The sequence below is a fragment of the Plecotus auritus genome (assembly GCF_963455305.1).
Source record: "Plecotus auritus genome assembly, chromosome: 5".
Lineage (NCBI taxonomy): Eukaryota > Metazoa > Chordata > Mammalia > Chiroptera > Vespertilionidae > Plecotus > Plecotus auritus.
Window position 1 is genome coordinate 30,864,997 of NC_137776.1, and position 19,931 is coordinate 30,884,927.

General features: G+C 39.8%; 1 protein-coding gene across 2 annotated transcripts in view; it reads right to left on the minus strand.

Annotated features, from left to right (window-relative positions):
* Window positions 1-545: 545 nt before the first annotated feature.
* PID1 (phosphotyrosine interaction domain containing 1) overlaps window positions 546-19,931 on the minus strand; it is a 206,448-nt gene continuing 187,062 nt past the window's right edge. Inside the window, exon 3 of one of the 2 annotated variants that reach the window (XM_080668095.1) lies at window positions 546-2,689. In XM_080668095.1, coding sequence (XP_080524221.1) covers window positions 2,213-2,689 — 477 coding nt within the window. In that variant the 3' untranslated portion in view covers window positions 546-2,212. The remainder of the gene's footprint in view (window positions 2,690-19,931) is intronic. The other variant, XM_080668096.1, reaches the window with a different exon arrangement.

Sequence of the window (19,931 nt, forward strand, 5' to 3'; positions counted from 1 at the left end):
CATGTCAGGAGAAATCACTCCATGATTACCTTCTGGGATTTCAGTGCAGGATTCCAAAGATGTAGGTGAGATTTTATAAATTCCAATCATCTGCAAAATGTTCTGGAAGGCTCTCCTCTGAAATCAGTTCAGCACCCTAAATAACTGTGTCCATTTTTGAATGTTACCATCTCAGTTAAGGGACAGCGATCAAATATAAATCAAGTGTTAGAAAATAAAATGCAGCAACTGGTGTTGCTCAGTTGATTAGGCGTCATCCCATCACTGAAAGGTTGCTGGTTCAATTCCAGGTCAGGGCACATGCCAAGGTTGTGAGTTCAGTCCACAGTAGGGGGTGTGCAGGAGGCAGGCAGCCAATCATGTCTTAATGTTTCTCTCTCCCTCTCCCTTCCTTTCTCTATAAAAATCTTTAAAAAAAAAGAAAACATAATTTTTTAAGTACAATCAAGGAATGGGTTATTTATGACCAAGCTTGAACATGTGCTTAGATAGAATTCCTTATTTACTTAATTTGCTCTATTTTTACATAAATAGGAAAGACATAAAGTAGGAAACGCCTCAGCTTTATTAATGCAAACATATTTTATTAAAGAATGAATGCATTTATGCTAAAGAATAGTTTACATGTGTTGGAAAGCAGCAAGCATATCTCCAAGGGGCGGGTTCTCCTCAATATGACTCCATGCTAATTCTACATGCTTTAAACCCAGACCCACACATGGGGGGTACATATACACAACACAGATGCATATAGGGACACACAGATACAAAGACCAAAACACCAACACCATTGCTCTCCAGATGCTATTAACTCTCATTTAAGGCTTCTTTCTGTAAGGTGCCCCAGTGCCCCTACCATCACCAGGATTAAAAACCAACTTCAATCAATGCGCAGCATTACCTGGGAAACTAGCCATCTGCTCTCAGCCTTAAATGTTTGTATTTTAACAAATCCTCTCAATTTCATACAATGATGACCCTTGGCATTTTATGACATTGAAAGACCCAAGAAACGGAGAAATCTCAGCTTTAGTGAGAACTTCTCATTAGAAACAGTGAATGCACTGGCGATCCTGACTCTGAAATGTTCCTGATTTGAAGGTCACAGGGTCAGATTTCTCTTTAGATTGTTGGATGTAGACAAGCCAAGTTTAGAGAACTCACTGGAGTGCAAGGTTGAGTGATGGCGGCAAGGCTTCCTTGGTGACACCAAGTCAGATTTGAAGCTTGCCTGGAAGGACTCATTAGACAGGACCATAAGTTACCACAAATCAGGGCTGAAAGAAAGGATAGCCTGCATGGAGTTTGTTCACTTGCTGATAACTCATTCCCTTTTTCCAAGGTTTCTGTTGTGGTGGTAGTTGTTTTAAATTCCTAGCTGGTTTGACGGTTGATTTCATCTGCTCGGTGATTTTCCTCCCTTTGGGTGTCCTGCAGTGTATGTTGAGAATCCACCCCTCTGGGAATGTTGGCATGGGTTAGAAGGGGAACAAGGGTGGATGGGGCAGGAGGAGGGAAGGGTCATTAGTAGTTGCAAGGATTCTAAGAAAATAGATGAAGTGAATACAATAAGGGGGCACTACTTGATATATTTATGTAAATAAAAGCATTATCTCTAACTGTGAATTAACTGCCAACTATCAGACTGTTAGTTGTAAAGCTCAATGAAGGCTGTGCTGATTGGCTTACTGAGGAGAGGATCTGAAACATGGGAGAGGAGTCTCAGGCTCAAATCCACCTGACTTTTCCTTTAGCCCTGCTGCTTCCTCACCAGCATCAGTACTTACTCCCTGCCCCCTTGACTAATGATCTGATAAGTGCATCTAACATTCTTATTGGGTTTCATAAGGCAAACTGGAATTGTCCATCAAATAACAGCCTCAGTGTCTTTGCCTGAGAATGGTGAAAATCAGCATGGAGCTCTCCTACAGGGAGGCAACTGGGAATGAGCAAAGAAAAAGAAAGAGAGTCTAGAACTTTCCTCCCCATCCACACTCCCACCCTCCTCACACTCACAGCAGCAGCAGATTTCAATGTAACGTAATTACTTTAATAATACATTTCTTTAGATTTAGAGTTGCTCTTCTGAATTTAAAAAGCTTGGTCGGCCAATAGTTTGGCAGTCTTTCATCTGAAATTTGAATCGTTGCATATTCATATGGTCTGGAATTCCTGGACCAATGCTGCCTTTTCTGAAGCCCCCAAAGTTCCTTCAGCCGTCATCGGATTCTAATCCCTGGGAGACCTCCTCAGAGGAGCTGTTCCTGTGGATCCGGCCATCACTCTTCATACTGTGGAAAGTCTTCTTGAAAGCCTCCATCATGGCATGGGCCAGCTTCTTGGCCTCCAGCTTGCTCTCGCACTCGACAGCATGACAGTCCATCTGGTAGGACAGGTCGTCGTTGATCTCCCTGTAGACCCAGGCGAAGATGTTGGGGCTCACGTTGTGGTCAGCGGTGCAGTAGGCAATGCGAGCCACTTGGAAGGTATCCATGTGGACCGTAGCCTCCCCTTTGTGGTCAAGGTGATGGAGACACACTTGGAATGGTCGGATTTCCAGAAGGACATTGGCTGGAAAGATATCTTCTCGGGCTAGTGTGTGCTTCTTCCAGAGCTCAATGACTGGCTTTTCTGTGCAGCCTGAAAAAAACTGCATGCCTGTGGTAGGGACTTTACCCAGATAGGTAACCTGCAGAGGAAATACAGGAAGAAAAAGGGAGAGGTCAATAGTAAACTCTTTGTGCTAGTTGTTCATTTCAATGTTCTCATTCATGGTGTCACATGGGAAGGTGGAGAGACATCTTCCTTGCTCCCTAAATGTCATAACTGCCATAAGAATTTTTATCCTTTCTCCCTAACAAGTGGCCCACTTGGCAAAAATATTGAAATTCTTTAAATATTAGAGTTGGAGTTTAAAAACCTATTTCTAGAGAACTACTGTCCCTCTCCCTACCCCCTTTTAAAACTCATATTAGAGAGATGATGATATTTTACATAATTTGGCATTTCTTTATAGTCATACAGGCACTTGAAGTTTATTTTCAACCAAACACAAGCAGAATTTAATGATAGGAAGGAGTCATAAGGATGGTGCATCTGAAAAAACAAAGTCCTTATTAAACATCTCCTAGTCTGGTTCTCTTTTCAAATCTGTCAATGTTCACTTTCCCTTGAGCTTCTTGCTTCTAGCAAATGCCAAGGACACAGGGAAAAAAATGCTCTGTTTAAATTATGGCCTAAAACATGATTGGTTTCCTTCCAAGGTAATTTTTGAAAATATAGCAATACAGTTGTTTTTCAACCTAAACAGTTTTGGAATAGATGGGCACCATCTGGTTATAGTGATAATAAATGAAAGATCTACAGATGGTTGGAGACTGAGAATGCTTGCTTATCAAATAGCTAGATGGGCCGTACGAAAACAAAGGAAAACAATTCCAAGTGATTCAAACAGTGACTTCTTAAAAACGTGTTTAAGAATACCAATAAGGGATTTTTTTATTCTTTCATTTTTTTTCATCCATCAAAACAGACAGAACTGCTGTCATTATGGAAAGGCATAACACTGAAGACATAATTTAAGGAATCACACACAATAGTATACGATTTGGTGCAAAATTAGTGACATAGATATAAATACTATGGATTTGAGAAAGAAAAGACCAGAAAAAAGGTCCATGGAAATGGTGAGAAAGGACATTTTGTCACAGTGATTCCAAATCAATATTGACATTTAGTGGGACTATAAAGGCCACGTACAAAAATTTTAGAGCACAGAAGTTAAGTAGTTACAATTTCTTGTGCTTTATCTCTTAAACAAGAGTTAATTGGATATTCCCTTTAAAAATAGAGCTCCTTAATAAAGAAGCATAAAAGCTGCACATTCTAGAAATATTCAGAACCTATCTATAATAATAAAAGTGTAATATGCTAATTAGACTGGACAGCTTAATGACCTTCTAGACGTCATTCCGGATGACCTTCTGGATGAAGCCGGGGTGGCTGCGAGGGCTGAGGCAAGCTGCTGAGGCTGCGAGGGCCAAGCCCCTTGCACGAATTTCATGCATCGGGCCTCTAGTTACATATAATGGCAATATGCCAGGTGGGCATGTGAGAAGGGTAAAGTGAAGATGGGGTGGGCCCAAAAATCAATGGGAAACAAATGGATATTTGTTCAGAGGCAGGCAGAGTCAAGATTTAAATCCTAGCTTCACGGTTCACCAGGTGAATGGATCATTCTGGACACACCACTGGACCTCTGCACATGCACAGACATTATAATGTAAGGGAGACCATGAAAAGGGTGGCAATGAGTACTACATAGTACCCTGAACATTCAGTGGAAGGAAGTGTGGTTCCTTGCTGGTAGAGGCCTCAGAGAGAAGAGTCATTAAACTTCAAGTCATTGGGGCCTCAAAAGCCAGATAGGAGCCCAGCAAGTCAAGGTGGTGTGAGAAGGAGGGAGCAGAAAGGCAAGCAAGGGCTGCAGTGGGAAAAGCCCCAGGTGGGCAAAGGGGCTGCTTTGGCCTGACCACACATTAGGTTGTGGCAGAAGCCAGAGTAGGGACTTCTCTCCTCTTGATGAAATGCCACTAAAAATCTACAGCCCAAGGAAGGCCTGGATTTGATCAAGGTTGAAAACTTGGAAGACCTGATAATGCCACGAAGAAAGATGGATGGGGAGGGCTGACTAAGAGCAGAATGCTTGGGCAAGATGTTGTAGCACCAGCCCAGCCTAGAGGCAAAGGTGAACTGAATTAGGAGTGTCGGTAGTGGGAAAGGACAGAGGAGGCACATGGCAAAGATATTTCAAATATAAAACTGACAGTACACTGTAGGGAGAAAATAACTCAATACTGCAAATGCTCAAACTCCCCAAAGAGGGCAAGTGGTTGAACAGCTCCATGTCTCTCTGGATTGGAGTCAGATAATAAAGATGTCTTTGTGAGCAAATGCACAACACGGGGTTCTTCAATACCATTTACTGAAAAGGTACATTCTGTATATGGTACATTGTGATATCTTTATTATTTTTAACAGCTTTATTTTTTACTGAAGTGAAATTTCACATCATATAAAACTTACCATTTTAAAGAAGATGATTCAGTAGCATTTAGTAGTCAAAATGTTGTACAACTATCTGCTCTAACTAGCTCCAAGATTATTTTCATCACCCCCAAAGGCAACAAAGTGCCCATTAAAACAATCTTTCTCCATTATCCCCTCTCCCAAGGCCCTGGCAACCACCAACCTGCTTTCTGTCTCTATGGATTCCCTATTCTTCCTAATTTATATAAGTGGAATCATACAATATGTGGCCTTTCCTGTCTGGCTTCTTTCACTTAGAATAATGTTTTCAACATTCATCCAAGTTGTACCTGTATCAGTACCTTCTTCATTCCTATGACATCTTACTTCTGGAAGTTTAAACGCAAATGGGGAAAACAAGTTTTAGTGCTTGGAGTGAAAGCATGTTCTCTTTTACTCTCCACTGAAACTAGAAATAACTTTCGATTTCATACAAAAATTCTTCTGATGGAGGGACACTCCTTTGATTTGCCAATAGGATCACACCTTCATCCTACCCTTCCCCCCCCACACACACAAGTTTTAAAAAATTACAGTGTTTTCTATTGCAATGTAACTAAAGGATGAGCTGTAAAACATTATTAGAAGTGGTAAATGACTCACTCCAACAGGAAGCAATTTCATAGTGGTAACATTTTGACAACGAAGACAAAATATAATCCTCCCTTATAAATATTTATTACTTAAAAAACTAAAGATTTTAAGGAATATAAAGTTTTATTGTGGAAGTGTGCTTTAGAGAAGAGTGGAGTGGAGATTAGTAGCTCAAAAAGTTCAATAGGCAATAATGAAAGCTACAAATAATATGCAGACATTTATAAAAACCATTTTAAAACACTGAGGTACAACATAATACATAGATGTAATCTCTTGAAATTAAACTTATTATGGAAGTGTCTTTATTCAGTGGTTCCCTTTCACCATGATCATCTGACTAGCACTCTACACATTAACCATAAGGCCCTAAGCCCCCACTGACATACATCCTCAACCAAATCAAGCCACACAGACACTGAAGAGTAGTAACAAATATTTGTGTCACACTTCAAGTGAGAAGCACATGGTATCTATAGGTTCACTGACAGCACTGTGGTTCAGGATCTAATATTATTATCACTAACCCATTTTATAAGACAAGAACCTTAGGTGAGGTGGTAGCACTGGGAGACATAGCTTATACTTTCAATGGTTGGGATTTCAGGAATATTTTGATTATTTGTGAAGAAAATTGCTTAGAAAAGATAGCCTGAAAAGACACATGTTGAATTCCTGGACCATTTTGCTATCAGATGAGAGGCATTTACAACTGGTTTCACTTCCAGCCAGTTATTCATTTTTCCCATCTTTGGACTATCAGAGAAATTTTGGATTTATATGAGCATCCAAATACAGTGGGTCCTTCCATAGAATGAACAACATTTTTTTTTTGTTTGGTGCTCTTGCCAATGACACTCTTCTCCATGACAATATAGGCCTAGGCAGTTCTTTAAAAATGTATTCTGTTTTATAATTGCAGAAAGTGGGAAGCAAAAACCCTAGAAAATTGTCAGGTAAAATAGTGCACAAATAATAAAATAATACATGTATATGATATACTGTTATATTATTATATAATTTACTTATAATATATCATCTGTTTTCTAAAGCTCAAAAAATATAGAATATACTTAAAATGAAATCAAAGAAAATAAAAGTTAATCTCAAGAACTCCAGACTTTGGGAATTTTCCCACAAGTTTTCTGTGCAAAGAGAAGCCTAAATACGTATGTTCTTAGCACTGATCCTGAATATTCCATTAGCTTCGTCTTGCAGAGTGTTACCAAGCCTGCAGATGGAAGAAAGTTGTAAGCGGCTCATGCAATGACTCTGCTCCATGGGGATACTGACAAGGGCCAACAATCACACCAAGTGTTCCCGGGGAACCACAATTGATGTCTGCTCTCAATTTGTATTGAAGGCCACAGAGGCGGTGGTGAACAGACAAGTCCTTCCCACCAGCACAGAATTAGCAAAAATGCCCCCGAAGTGCCAGCAAATGGCTGGTTCCCTAGTGGCAGCAGCTCCTGCTGCTTGAATGTACAGGGGTCCCCTCACCTCAGGCCTCGCAAGGTTCTTGGCTGAGTCTTCTCTTGATTCAAAGGAGCTTACTCTGCCCAAACCTTTCTAAACAGTCCCAGGAATGAACTGGTTCCTGCAGGATCTGCTCAACACAGAGCAGGAGTCAGAGGGTAAAACTTACGCTGCTGGGTGAACCTCAGGAAGTCAATGAAACTCTTGTTTGTTGTCTTTGTGGAGCGGATAACATCGTCTAAAATCCCATAAGGTTATGTAAATACAACAACATAAAGTCAACAAGTTGACACTTCTTAAAGACATATAGGAAAAGAATGATCTGAATAGATATTCCCTAGAAATGGAATAAAAATAATTATCTAGTTTCCTTAAAAATGGAATGCGAAATGATAAAATGACCTCCCAGCAGAGGGATTCCTGACTTTGCCTGTGCACTTTCCCTCGTCAGTCAATTGCTTGCTATTTGCCTGCCCATTTCCTAAATCTCCCACTAAATTCTCCAGAATCTGGCATTAACCCATGTAGCTGCCTAAGTGCTGGTAAGTCACTGAAGAAAAAAGTGAATATATATATAGGTTTAGAAGGAAGATAGCATATGGCTCTGCTTTTCAAGGGAAATAGAGTAAAAACTTTTTAAAATTAGTTGTCTCAAAATACCTAACCCTAACCCTAACCCTAACCCTATAAGGGACCACAGAGTACATGTGTCTCACTGCACAGAAACCCTGAAATGTAGATGTTATTCCAATACCCTCCTATGCCATCACTGTTTCAGGGACTTACTCTAAATGTAATGATAGATCACTTCTGGCCATAGTATTCCTGTGGGGGACTTCCTTGCATGCTCTTCTGTGGGCACTTCCTCCTTATGAGTACGAACACAGGACTCAGTATTCAAAGCTGCTTCAGGAGAACCCACCACCAACACAGCTGTGCAGCCACCAATGTCAGGTCTGGTTAATGAGGATCTTGTTCTCCTGCCCTCCTATGAAAGAGGTGAATGTCTGCTAGGTGAATAAGTCCCTCTTAGCCTCATTCTTAAGAACTGCAATCTTCCATAGCCACAAAGTAGACAAGAAAAAACGAGTCAAGAAATTGGTCACTAAATATGTCCAAAAGGGTAGACAGATTTGTTTTTTTTTTAGCTGTCACCTCCCAGGGTGCTGGAATAAGGGGACTTGGGAGATGACAAGAAGACTCTTCAGGAGTAAAAATCAGTTGGAAATATGCAGTAAATACTAGCATCTTTTCTCTGGTTGCAGAAACAGGTATTGGGCAAAGAAAGTATTAAGAATGAATCATTCTGAGAGAAATCAACAGAGCAAAAAATGAAAGTTTTTCCCCATGTGTCATTCAATGGCATAAACCAATGCCCCAGATGCAGACAATGTGTGAATGGGCTAAACCCAGGCCTGACTGAAGACATTTTTTGAGAATATTCACAGCATGTGGAAATACACAGAAGCCGTGGAACCATAGGGCGCGCCAGAGTGTCTGCAGCATTAACAGTGTCAGATCAGGAGAGACCGGTGTCCTCAGAACCTCTCCTTCCCACCCATGAGTTTTCCAACACCCCAGCCAGCTCTCCATTCATGAGTTACCATTCCCTGCTCATGTGTGGCAAACAAACCCTGGTTGTAGAAATGCATCCTTCAAGCTAAGCGGACACCATTCCATTCCTTCCTCTGGGTGGGTGGTCCATATTTCATTCTTACCTGAAAAACCCTTGTTTAGGATCTTGACTAGCCTCACCCTAAAAAGGACAGTCAGATGGAGTGGATAATGAAAAGTTCCCCTAAACAAGAATGTGAGGTGAGATGGATGATCACAGAAGACCCCAAGCATCTAGTTTCCTGGGGATCTTCCACCTTCTAGGCTGGATCAACCCGGCTTAAAAACCGCATGAGCCCAGCTTTGGTTTGGTTTACTGTGGGGTTTCTCTGGGATGACATGACAGGAACAAAGACTCCACAGAGTTCTTTCTTGGGATATGAAAGATCTTGGTGTTCTTTCATTGTCTGTAGGAGACTTCCTTTCCCCATCTGACATAAAATCACATTATATGAACACAGGCTGAAGACACCTTAACTGGACATCCTAATAGCCTTTGGGCTACAAGACAAAACATGAGAAAAAAAAAGGCTTCTCTTAACCTGGGGTCAAATACTAGAGTCAAGCTCTTTGCTCCCACATTAATTCCCACTTGCACATTTCAGAGGAAGAGGAAAAGACAAAACCCTAAGATTTATGGTCCCAGCTTGAATATACTCCTTCTTTGCCCACCACAGAGAAGCACAAATTTACTAACACTTTGACAAGAGGAGATGGACCCACAATGCAAACATAAGCACAATGCTAATCATGACCTTGAACCTGTATTACATACTTTAGGCCCTGAAGAAGGTATTAAAGGAGAAATGTTGGTTATAGTGAAATCCATGAAGTTATTGTGAGAAATATAAAAGTGATAAGCTTTGGGCTTAAAAATTAAATTTCTTTATCTGTACATTCATGTCATAAGTGTTTGTTGAGCACCTACTAGGAATCATGTATATTAGTGAACAAAATGGACAAAACTCCCTGCTGTCTTGGGGATTACATTCCAAGTACACTGACGATGCTTAGCACTAAGTTCACAGCACTCAACATTACAAGTGCAAGGCTGGCCTTAGGGAGAAGAGCACACAGAAGCCTCCCTGAGTACTTTCAATGAATCTGGAAAACTTATCTTGGGTTCCAAAAGTAGGACAAAGGCATAAGTAGGACAAAGGTACCCACGGTTTGGAATTCATCCCTTGGATCAAGCTGTGTTCAATGAAGGTTCATTAGTCTTGACACTCACTGTACTTTGGCTTTCTGAGATGCTGCTGAAGTAGAAAACCAGGCAGGTTGAGGGCTTTAGAAGAATGCCAAGGGAGAGGGGAATGCAGGTGAGAGCAAGGAAGACACGGAGGTAAAAGATGAAGGCAGACTTGTCTTCCAAACGAAATGGACTGGCAGTAAGAATGCCACTGGTGACTTTACATTTGCCCTGACTGGACAGTTAAGGTAATAGACATCTGCATTTTCACTCTTGGGATCTTCCCATCTTCCCTTCATTGTAATCTTGTAGCAAAATTATCAGTTGTTTTAGGCTACTCAGCATCTATTCTACCTTTCTTTGGTGTCTTTCTTCTTTATTTTGGAGAACTGACTAGCAAATTATCTCAGGATTTAAACTCAAAATACTGGTAATTATATTTAATTAATTGTTGATTATTCAAAGGTATATCAGCATTATGTGCTTTTTAGAGCTAAATGGTGACATTCATGCCAACCTAACACCTTGTCTGTGATGCAGAGATGATGATTCTAATATCCAAGGAGATAAGGACATTTGCCCCAATCATCTTGCTCAAAGAGCATGACATGGAACACAGGTCCTCCACCCCAAGGTCAAGAACCTTTCCACTACTCCAATTTCTTTCCCGGAAGGGTACACAGACCCCTATTTTTCATTTTTATACCATCTACTTTCTCTTCGGCCATTTCTTCAAGCATGCACCTGAGATCGAGTCCTGAAAAGGTGTCAGACACTCTACTGGGTCTTGTTAAACACTCTAAAAAGGGTTTGGAGTCAAACTCTTAAAGAGTCCTTAACCTGAGATGTGTTTGCATTGCCCAGAGATTTAAATTCTGATGCTAGCATCAATAATTGAAAGGAGATAAGAATGCATATTTAATATTCAGATATCACATTCCTCAAGAACTTTGAAATGGTGTTTTCCAAAGCAAACAATCCCCACTTCAAAGAATAACTCTGAAGAGAAAATATCAAACATGTGCTCAGTTGGCCCCAACTCTGCTCTTGTGGGTCATGTACCAACAGGCCAGACAACATATGATGCAGAATTGCTCTGGGCACCAAACGCCATGCTGGGCAGGGCTTTGCACATTCCTCAACAAAGGCAGCTGAGAGCCTGGAAGGTCAGCATGAGAGGCCTGGCCTCTGCTCAGAGCCCACCTGGGCAGATAGCTCTGATGTCCTACTCTTCAGCCGCCCAGGCTTCTGTGGGTCATTTACAGGAAGCCCAGATGATTCTGAAACAAAACTTGGTGTGTGTTTTTTTTCTCCAAAGTGAGTCATGGGTGCCATTCTAGGGTCTATTTTTTGGCAGATCTACCTAACACTCATCAGTGTTAAGAGTAGACTCAACTGTCCTGTGGCCAGACTGAGATGAGGACCAATCGTTACTATTCCCTATAAGGCTACCCTTAAAAGTCTTCTGCCGAATATCTGCTTGGCCTGGCTTGGTTGGCTGACCAAGAGGAAGCAAGTGAGCCAACTGCCTGGGGAGAACCTGCCTCAAACTTTAACAGCATAATTTTGTTAACCCCAGAGGAGATGGTGATGACCCAGAAAGGCTCACAGACTTATTCTTAATGCTTTTTTAATAGTAGCAACCATGTTGGCAGTAGAATGCAGATTTTCTAAAGTCCATATTTTCTGGGACACATATGCCTTTGTTTAGTGATTTGTTTTTTAAATTCCAGTAACTTTCCTACAGTCACAGATATTGAGAATACTTTTTTATTGTTTAGTAGTTCTTTCTAAGTATTTTCTTGGGTTATGTTTATTGAATCTGTGAAAACATTAATAGAAATATAACTGGGGAATATGTTTTCTTTTTATTATGTACATGTATACCATGGGGGAAAATAATTACTAAGACCCATTGCCGAGGAATAATTAAGTACCGTTTTTGCACTCTAACCGAGATGAAGGTTGCTTCAGCTGTGAAATAAAGCATATGTCTCACAATTAGGTGTTTAAGTGACAGATTTATTTCTGTTGTTCATATTGTAACTTAGTTCCAATGATGCAGAGTGATGGAAAATGTTGTGTCCCATTTGTGCTTATCAAAGCAGTCCCAATGTGCAATTTGTTCTGTCAAATGGCTCTTAGATGTGTGAAGACAGAAGTGATTTATCTGAAAGGCACCGAAGTATGCTCCTGAAGACAAAATCACTTAATAAAAATGACACCGCAATGAAGCACACATTCCCTCATCTGGCCCCTTCTGGTGAGCTTGCCCAACGGTCAAACCTGGCACCGTTCCACTCAGTGGCAAAGAACAATTTATTTCTCGACAAGTCTGGTCTGTCCCCTTCTGCTTTCTAAACAGTAGAGTGTCCTGGAAAGGGAAAGAAATTCAGCAGAGCTCTCTAGGCCCTAAAATGTTCACAACAAGAATATTCTCTCAATGATAAATCTATAACAAACACACTGCTTGAGAGTTATCCTGACAAATGGATTCAAGGGGCAAATGATGTGGCAGGTGAGAAATGTTACCAATTTTTGTCTTTGTAGCACTTTATCAATTCATTTTTCTTAGTGCACATCTCATTAGGAGTGGACCAGTGAAGGCACTAAACATTTAGAAAGAATAATGTTGAAACAACATTTGCTTGGAGTTAATAAAATAAACACAAAGTCTACTGGATACAAGTCTACAGCTCTTAACAGGAGGCCAATAGAAATTTGAAAAGAGAGGTAATATGGAGGTTAACTAAACATGGTATTACCAAGCATTCCAAAGAAATGAAAACTTATGTTCCAATAAAAACCTTTATATGAATGTACACAGCAGCTTTATTTGTACTCATCAAAAAATGGAATCAGTTCAGATGTCTTCAACAGGTGAACAGTTAAGTAAACTGAGGTATATCCATTCCATGGAATATTACTCAGCAAGAAAATGGATGAACTATTGACACACCAAACAACTTGGATGAATCTCCAAGGAATTCTGCTGTGTAAAAAATAAACAACAATAACAAAAAAAGATCTAAATTATTACATACTATTTTATTCCATTTATACATCATTTTTGAAATGACAAAATTTTGGAAATGGAGAACAGATTAGTGATTGCCAGAGATTATGGATGGAAGAGAGGTGGGTATGGTCATAAAGGGCAACAGGAGGGGTCAATGTTGTGAGAAACGTTTGTAGTATCTTAGTGTTGACTATAGAGGTGAAAACATGAATTTATACATGTGAAAATTGCATTGAACTAAGTAAATACATGAATAAATAAGAACAAGTAAAACTGGATAATCTTAATAACATTGGGGGAGTGCATAAATGTGATACCTTCCTATCTAATAAAAGAGTAATATGCAAATTGACTGTACCTCCGCTACACCCACCAGCCATGCCCACCAGCCAATCAGGACGGAATATGCAAATAAACCCAACCAAGATGGCTGCAGCCACAGAGAGCAGGAGGGAGGCTTGGGTTTCCCTGGCAATGGAGGAAGCCAAGCTTTCCGCCTGCCCTTTCCGGCCCAGGCCTCCACTCAATGCTACAAAGTTTCAATTATAGAAGATAAATAAAGCCCAACAGAAATGGCGGCAGCCACGGAGCTGGAGAGAGCAGGAGGCTAGGGTTGCCTGCGGCGATGGAGGAAGTCAAGCTTTTGCAGCCCTGGCCTGCTTTGGCCTCTGCTCAAGGCTACAAAGTTTCAATTATAGAAGATAAGTAAATCCCAACAGAAATGGCTGCCACCACGGAGCAAGCAGAAGGCTTGGCTCCACTCCAGGCTACAAAGTTTCAATTGTAGAAGATAAACAAATCCCAGAACCCAGAGCCTCTGCTTGGGTCTCCAGGGGGCGTGGCTAGCCTGCAAACCACCACCAGCTCCTCACCCAGGCCACCCCACGCCCCAAGGGAACCCCCACCCTGATCTGAGACACCCTTCAGGGCAAACCAGCTGGCCCCCACCCGTGCACCAGGCCTCCATCCTATCTAATAAAAGAGTAATATGCAAACTGACCATCACTCCAACACACAAGATCCCTCAAGGGATCCCAGATTGTAGAGGGTGCAGGCTGGGCGGAGGGACACCACCCCACCGTGCCCGAATTTTGTGCATGGGGCCTCTAGTATATAATAAAAGGCCAATATGCAAATTGTTCTCTCCACCAGGAGTTCGACCAAGGGGTGGGGCCAGCCAACTCTCTGCAGCTTCTCCCCCTGGCTGGTCCCACCCCCAATGGGCCCCCTTCAGCCCAACTGTGGCGGGCCAGCCGGACCCCACCTGTGCACGAATTCGTGCACTGAGCCTCTAGTTATACTATATTTTGCAAAGTGTTATCATTGGAGAAAACAGTGTAAAGTATATATGGGATCTCTCTGCATTATTTCTTAACCACTGCATGTGAATCAAACATCTCAATAAAATTTTAATTAAAAAAGTTCTCTCATCCATCTCATTCAGCATTATTTTTCTTTCTTTTTTCTTTTTTTAATATATTTTTATTGATTTCAGAGAGGAAGGGAGAGGGAGAGAGAGATAGAAACATCAATGATGAGAGAGAATCATTGATTGGCTGCCTCCTGCACACCCCACACTGGGGATCGAACCTGCAACCCAGGCATGTGCCCTTGGCCAGAATCAAACCCTGGACCCTTCAGTCTACAGGCTGATGCTCTACTCACTGAGCAAAACTGGCTAGGGCAGCATTATTTTTCTTAAAAAAATACCTTTTATTTATAACTAGAGGCCCAATGCAAGAAGATTCATGCAAAAATGGGCCTTCCTTCCCCTGGCTACCGGTACCGCCTTTGCTCCAGCCCGGAGCCACCTTTCTTCCTTCGCTCTGCCCAGAGCAGCCTTTCCGCCTTTCCACACTGCCCAGAGGCCCTGAGCGGCTGGGGCAGTGCAGTATGCCTGCGTCCCGCCCTGGCCACTTGGTGCCTGTGTATGCAAATTAGCCCACCATCTTTGTTGGGTTAATTTGCATACTCACTTCTGATTGGCTGGTGGGTGTTGCAAATGTATGGTCAATTTGCATCTTTCTCTTTTATTAGTGTAGATTATTTATCAAATTTTAAACATATTTATGATATTCTAATCAATGGGTATGCATAGTAATTATAAAGATAATTCAAACAAATTCAAAGACAACGTATGGTAACAGAAAATAATTTTTGAAAATTTCAATTATATTGTTTTCTTGCACAGGAAATAGGATAAGGTGGGATGTAAATGATTAAGCAACAGTTCTCAAATCTGTTCTCTCCCTTCACTGGGGAAAGGGGAGGTGACCCAGAAAAGAAAGAAATGACCTGGTCTAATCTCCGTGTTAACTTGACCATCTGGTGTTTGCTGGCAGGCAAGTCCTGACCTACAGAATGCCTTTTGCAGGATGTACCTGCTTGCCTAGAATTGCTGATGGTCAACAAATCCAAAATCTGTAGAGTTATGGAACATGGCTTCCAGGAAACTGTCTCATACACTGTGTAGCTAAGCATAAAATAAAGATGTTAAAGATTGAAAGGGCTCTCTTCTGCATAACTAATATAAGTACGTACAGTATTAGGTATCTTCTGTGTTAATGTGGGCTAGACCATTTATGATGCTGTGAGAAAGGACTGAAAGAGCTACAAAGACAGCCCCAAATGTCACCATGTTTTGCTTGTGCCTTTTGATTATTTGTGTTCCCAAAATTACTAGTAAAGTTTGGTACTAGAATGAGATTTCTGATCTGAATATCTAATTATTTGAGTAATCTCAGAGGATAATCAAGAGAAGACTTTCCAACATATACTTACATATGTTAGGATGACATTGGGAGGGGATGGAAGGGTTATTAGAGACCAGGAAGGAAAAGAAAACTTACAAAATGTGATTGTTAAAGAAGAGCTTGTTCATGATTTTTTTGAGATGCAGTTTGGTTTTTAGATTAAATTGACTCTATTAAAAAGAGCCATGTAGCAATTTTATTTAAAATACAGTATTTAAAATATGATAGATATTATATCCTTTGCAACTATTTATTTTTTTATCTTTATTGTTGAGAGTATTACAGCTATCCCTCTCCCCTTCTGAAATGTATGATGAAAATATTTTCTGTAGCGTTAAAACTGTGATCAAGTAGAATACTGATATACTTTGTAGAAACCTAAATGAAACTTATTGACTATGCCTTACCTGACTGATTTTTACTTAAAAGTTCTACTTGTAATTAGAGAAATGAAAAGTAGCCTGGCTGGCATGGCTCAGTGGTTGAGTGTCAACCCATGAACCAGGAGGGCACATGCTCTGGGTTGTGGGGCATATAGAAGGCAGCTGATCAATGATTCTCTCTCATCATTTATGTTTCTATCTCTCTCTCTCCTTTCCTCTCTGAAATCAATAAAAAACATATTTAAAAGAAAAAGAAAGTATACTGAGATAACCTATCAGATATATGAAATTAAAAAACATGGTACATATTATGTTGGCAAGGGGATGGAGAAACAGAAACTCTCACATATTGCTGGTTGGATTGCAAACTGATACTTTTTTTTTCAAGGGAATTGGCAACATATAACAACACTACACATGCCTTTACCTAGCAATGCCTTGTCTGGGAATTTACACTGAAAATATCCTCCATTAATGTGAAAATATACAATCATAAGTTTAATCCATTATGGCATGTTTTGTAATTACAAAATATACAAAAAATCTAAATGTTCATACAAAAGTGAGCAGTTGAATAAATTATATTACATCCATCTAATACTATTACAGATATGTACAAAAGAATGAGAAAGAGCTTTTGTACTTATATGGAGTGAATGACATATTATGTGAAAAGAAGCAAAGTGAACAAAAACTATCTATTTTATGTAAGCAAAAAGGGGAAGTAAAAACATACATCTTATATCTGTTCATTTCTGAGAAAAGAATCACAAAAAGGAAAACCAGAGATTGGTTACCAACAATGAGTGGTTCAGAGTAGGGTTGAAATGAGGGGGGAGGGGATGCTGTAGAAGGAATAGAGAAGGGATACTTCTCCAAGGACATCTTTTGTGTAGTTATGACTTAGAATTATATCAACAAAATAATGTAATCAAGAGATATGGGAAGAAAAATTCCAAATGGAAAAAAATAAAAAATGAGTAAAGCTAACCAAATGCAAATAAAAAACACAACTTTAGTGAAGAGAGGGAAAACATATCCAAGAAACATTTTGAGTGTTTTGACTATTTGCCCTCAGGTTAAAGACAGAAAGGACTCTAAACCAATATTGAGATTTGTTAGTAAGCTTGTTTTCCAAAGTGGTATCTATTTGCAATTCTGAGCTTACTCCACGTGTATTAAAGGATTAAGCTAAAAATAATATTTCGAATATTGAGAACCGGTTTCCTCATCGTTAGAGAAGGGTATTACAAATATGAAAAGGAGAAAGTCTAGAAAAAACCCTGTGGCTTCAGACTGGAATTGGAGTAATCCAAACAAATTATGGTTTTCGGCATATGTAGACATATTGACATTGATATAGAGGTGTGTTTTTGTATAAACGCATTCATCACTCACAAACATATTTCTTAGGCGTGCCTACTGAGGGACACTGTAAGCCGTGACGTGTCACTAGTAACAAGCATATCTGAAGCCCAAATCCAGTGCTCTAAATATCAGTCTACATAGCAAGGAACCAGCCCACCCTCCTTGGAGAAACGTCATGCTGTAACAGAAAGTAGCCAAGTATTCAAAGAATGACAACAACTTGTCCAGAAGAGAGTCAGCTTAAAGGAGTTCCTATTGGCCAAAATGGGGGACAATTTGACCATCAAAATAAATAATAATAATGATTAAAACCAACAACAGAAGAAAGAAGCCATGAGTTAATATTGATATAAATCGCTCAAAAATAAATTAATGGAAGGAAAAGTTCTCACAACAGAATGCAAATCTATAAAGTCAGAAAGAGATGTTGAGATTAGAAAACCAGCATTTGACAACTACCACAGTAATAACTGTTTCAGGCAAGAAGAGGTTCCAATGAATACTAAGGACTAGGAACTACAGGTTTGATGAGAAACTGGATATTTATATAGCTTCAAAGTATCTCCCCACAAGACACCTATTTATTACAAATGGAAAGTAATATATTTAGTGGAGAATCCTAGTAGACCCCATTACAGCCAAGTGATAAAGTAGTTTACACTGTGAGGACATAGCGACACTTCTGCGACCTCCCTGCCAATCACCTGAACCTAATCATGGAAATATTGGACACACCCAAATGGAGGTGTGCCCAACACTTCCAAAATATAAAAGACAAAAGGCAGAGAAATAACTAAGATCTGCTCCAGATTAAGGAACCCTAAGTAAACCACTCATGTATTCTTCAACCATCATTTTATTTTCTTTTGATATAAATTACATTAATTCACAATTGTCAAAATATGAATAAGGTCTGTGGCTTAGCTACTACTATTACATAAATGTTAACTTTCTGACTTTGGTAATTATATAAGAGAATATCTTTATATATACATAGATATAAGAATATATCAGAATGGTAATATAAGAGAATATCCTAGTTTGTAAGAACTATATACTCCAAAATATAGGGGCATAATGTCTTATCGGGAGAAAGAGAGAGGAATAGAAAGAGAGAGAGACACGAATAAATAATCAACTAAATGCTTGGGGAATATAGCTGAAAGGTACACATGGAAATGTTTTATGAGAACTTTTCAACAGTTTTGTAGCTGAAATTATTTCATACCAGTAAGTTAAAAGGAAGATCAATGAATACATTTGCCCCTGGCTCAATGCTAATTTCAAATAAAAACATTTCTATGAGTATATTTAGTTGACTAAACAATGTTTATATCTTGAAGAGCAAATTTAGTTTTAAGATACATCCAACCAAGGACCTGTTTGTGATCAAAGTCCACCCCCTCAAGATGACTGGATCAACCTATTTTAGGGCTATGTGACACATTCTAGTCTAAGTGTCCTGGTGCACCTATATGCAAGAATTGAAGTGGACATACGACAGGTTAAATTATCTTCCACAAGCAAGCAGCAGCTCTTCTGAAATAATACTGCTGGTAATCAAATCTATAATCACTCAAGAGCTTTAAATGTCACATTTACTTTCTGCTTCCAAATAAAAACCAAGGCATGATGTGAAAGTAATTTTTAATGACTAGCCCATCATGTTTTTATATTCTTAGTTAAAAGTCATCTTGGAACCATAGCGTTTTTGTTTTCTAACTACTGAGCTCTGCCCAAGGAAATATTGTGACTATTTGATCGTGTTGTTACTATTTTACTATTTACCTCCATACAAGAATTATCACCTTGAAAAAAATCCTACAGTATTCTCCTACTAGATTTAAGAAAGGAGAGTGATGTCAAATATTTAGAAACATGGAAGTACTTAAAATATAGAGGCTTACATATTGTGGCTTTGAAGGATGTGTGGTTAAAGTCACTACTGGTTAATATATTCTTAAAAGGAGAAAAAATGAAAGTTACTTTCTTTTTGAATGTTGGGAAAATAAGAATAAGGAGTGAAGCAGACTCATAGGATATGTTTGAGATAAATGACCACTTGAGTGAGAACATTTAGTAAGAGTGCACTTTCACTGGAGCAAAAGTTTCAAATATTGATGGATTAAGAAAAAGCAAAAAGCTCTTCTGTTATTTTTCAAGAAGCACCTGCTCTGCAGTCAAGAGAGTCTTACTCTCAGCCCCAGTAGGTTGCTACTAGCAGGTGTGCAATCACTGTCCAGGAGACATTGAGAATGCTTCCCTCTGATTTGCCGAGCAAAGAGCCATGGAGGCCATCACTCCAGGTAAGCAGAAGATGTAGCCCAGCAATGCAAGGTGGAGACCTGTGAACAGCATCAGAAGGGAAGTCTGTGTGGCCAGCAAAGGAAGAACAAAGAAAACATTCAGTCTGTATCCTTTGTATCCCCTTGAAAGGTGACTCTGAC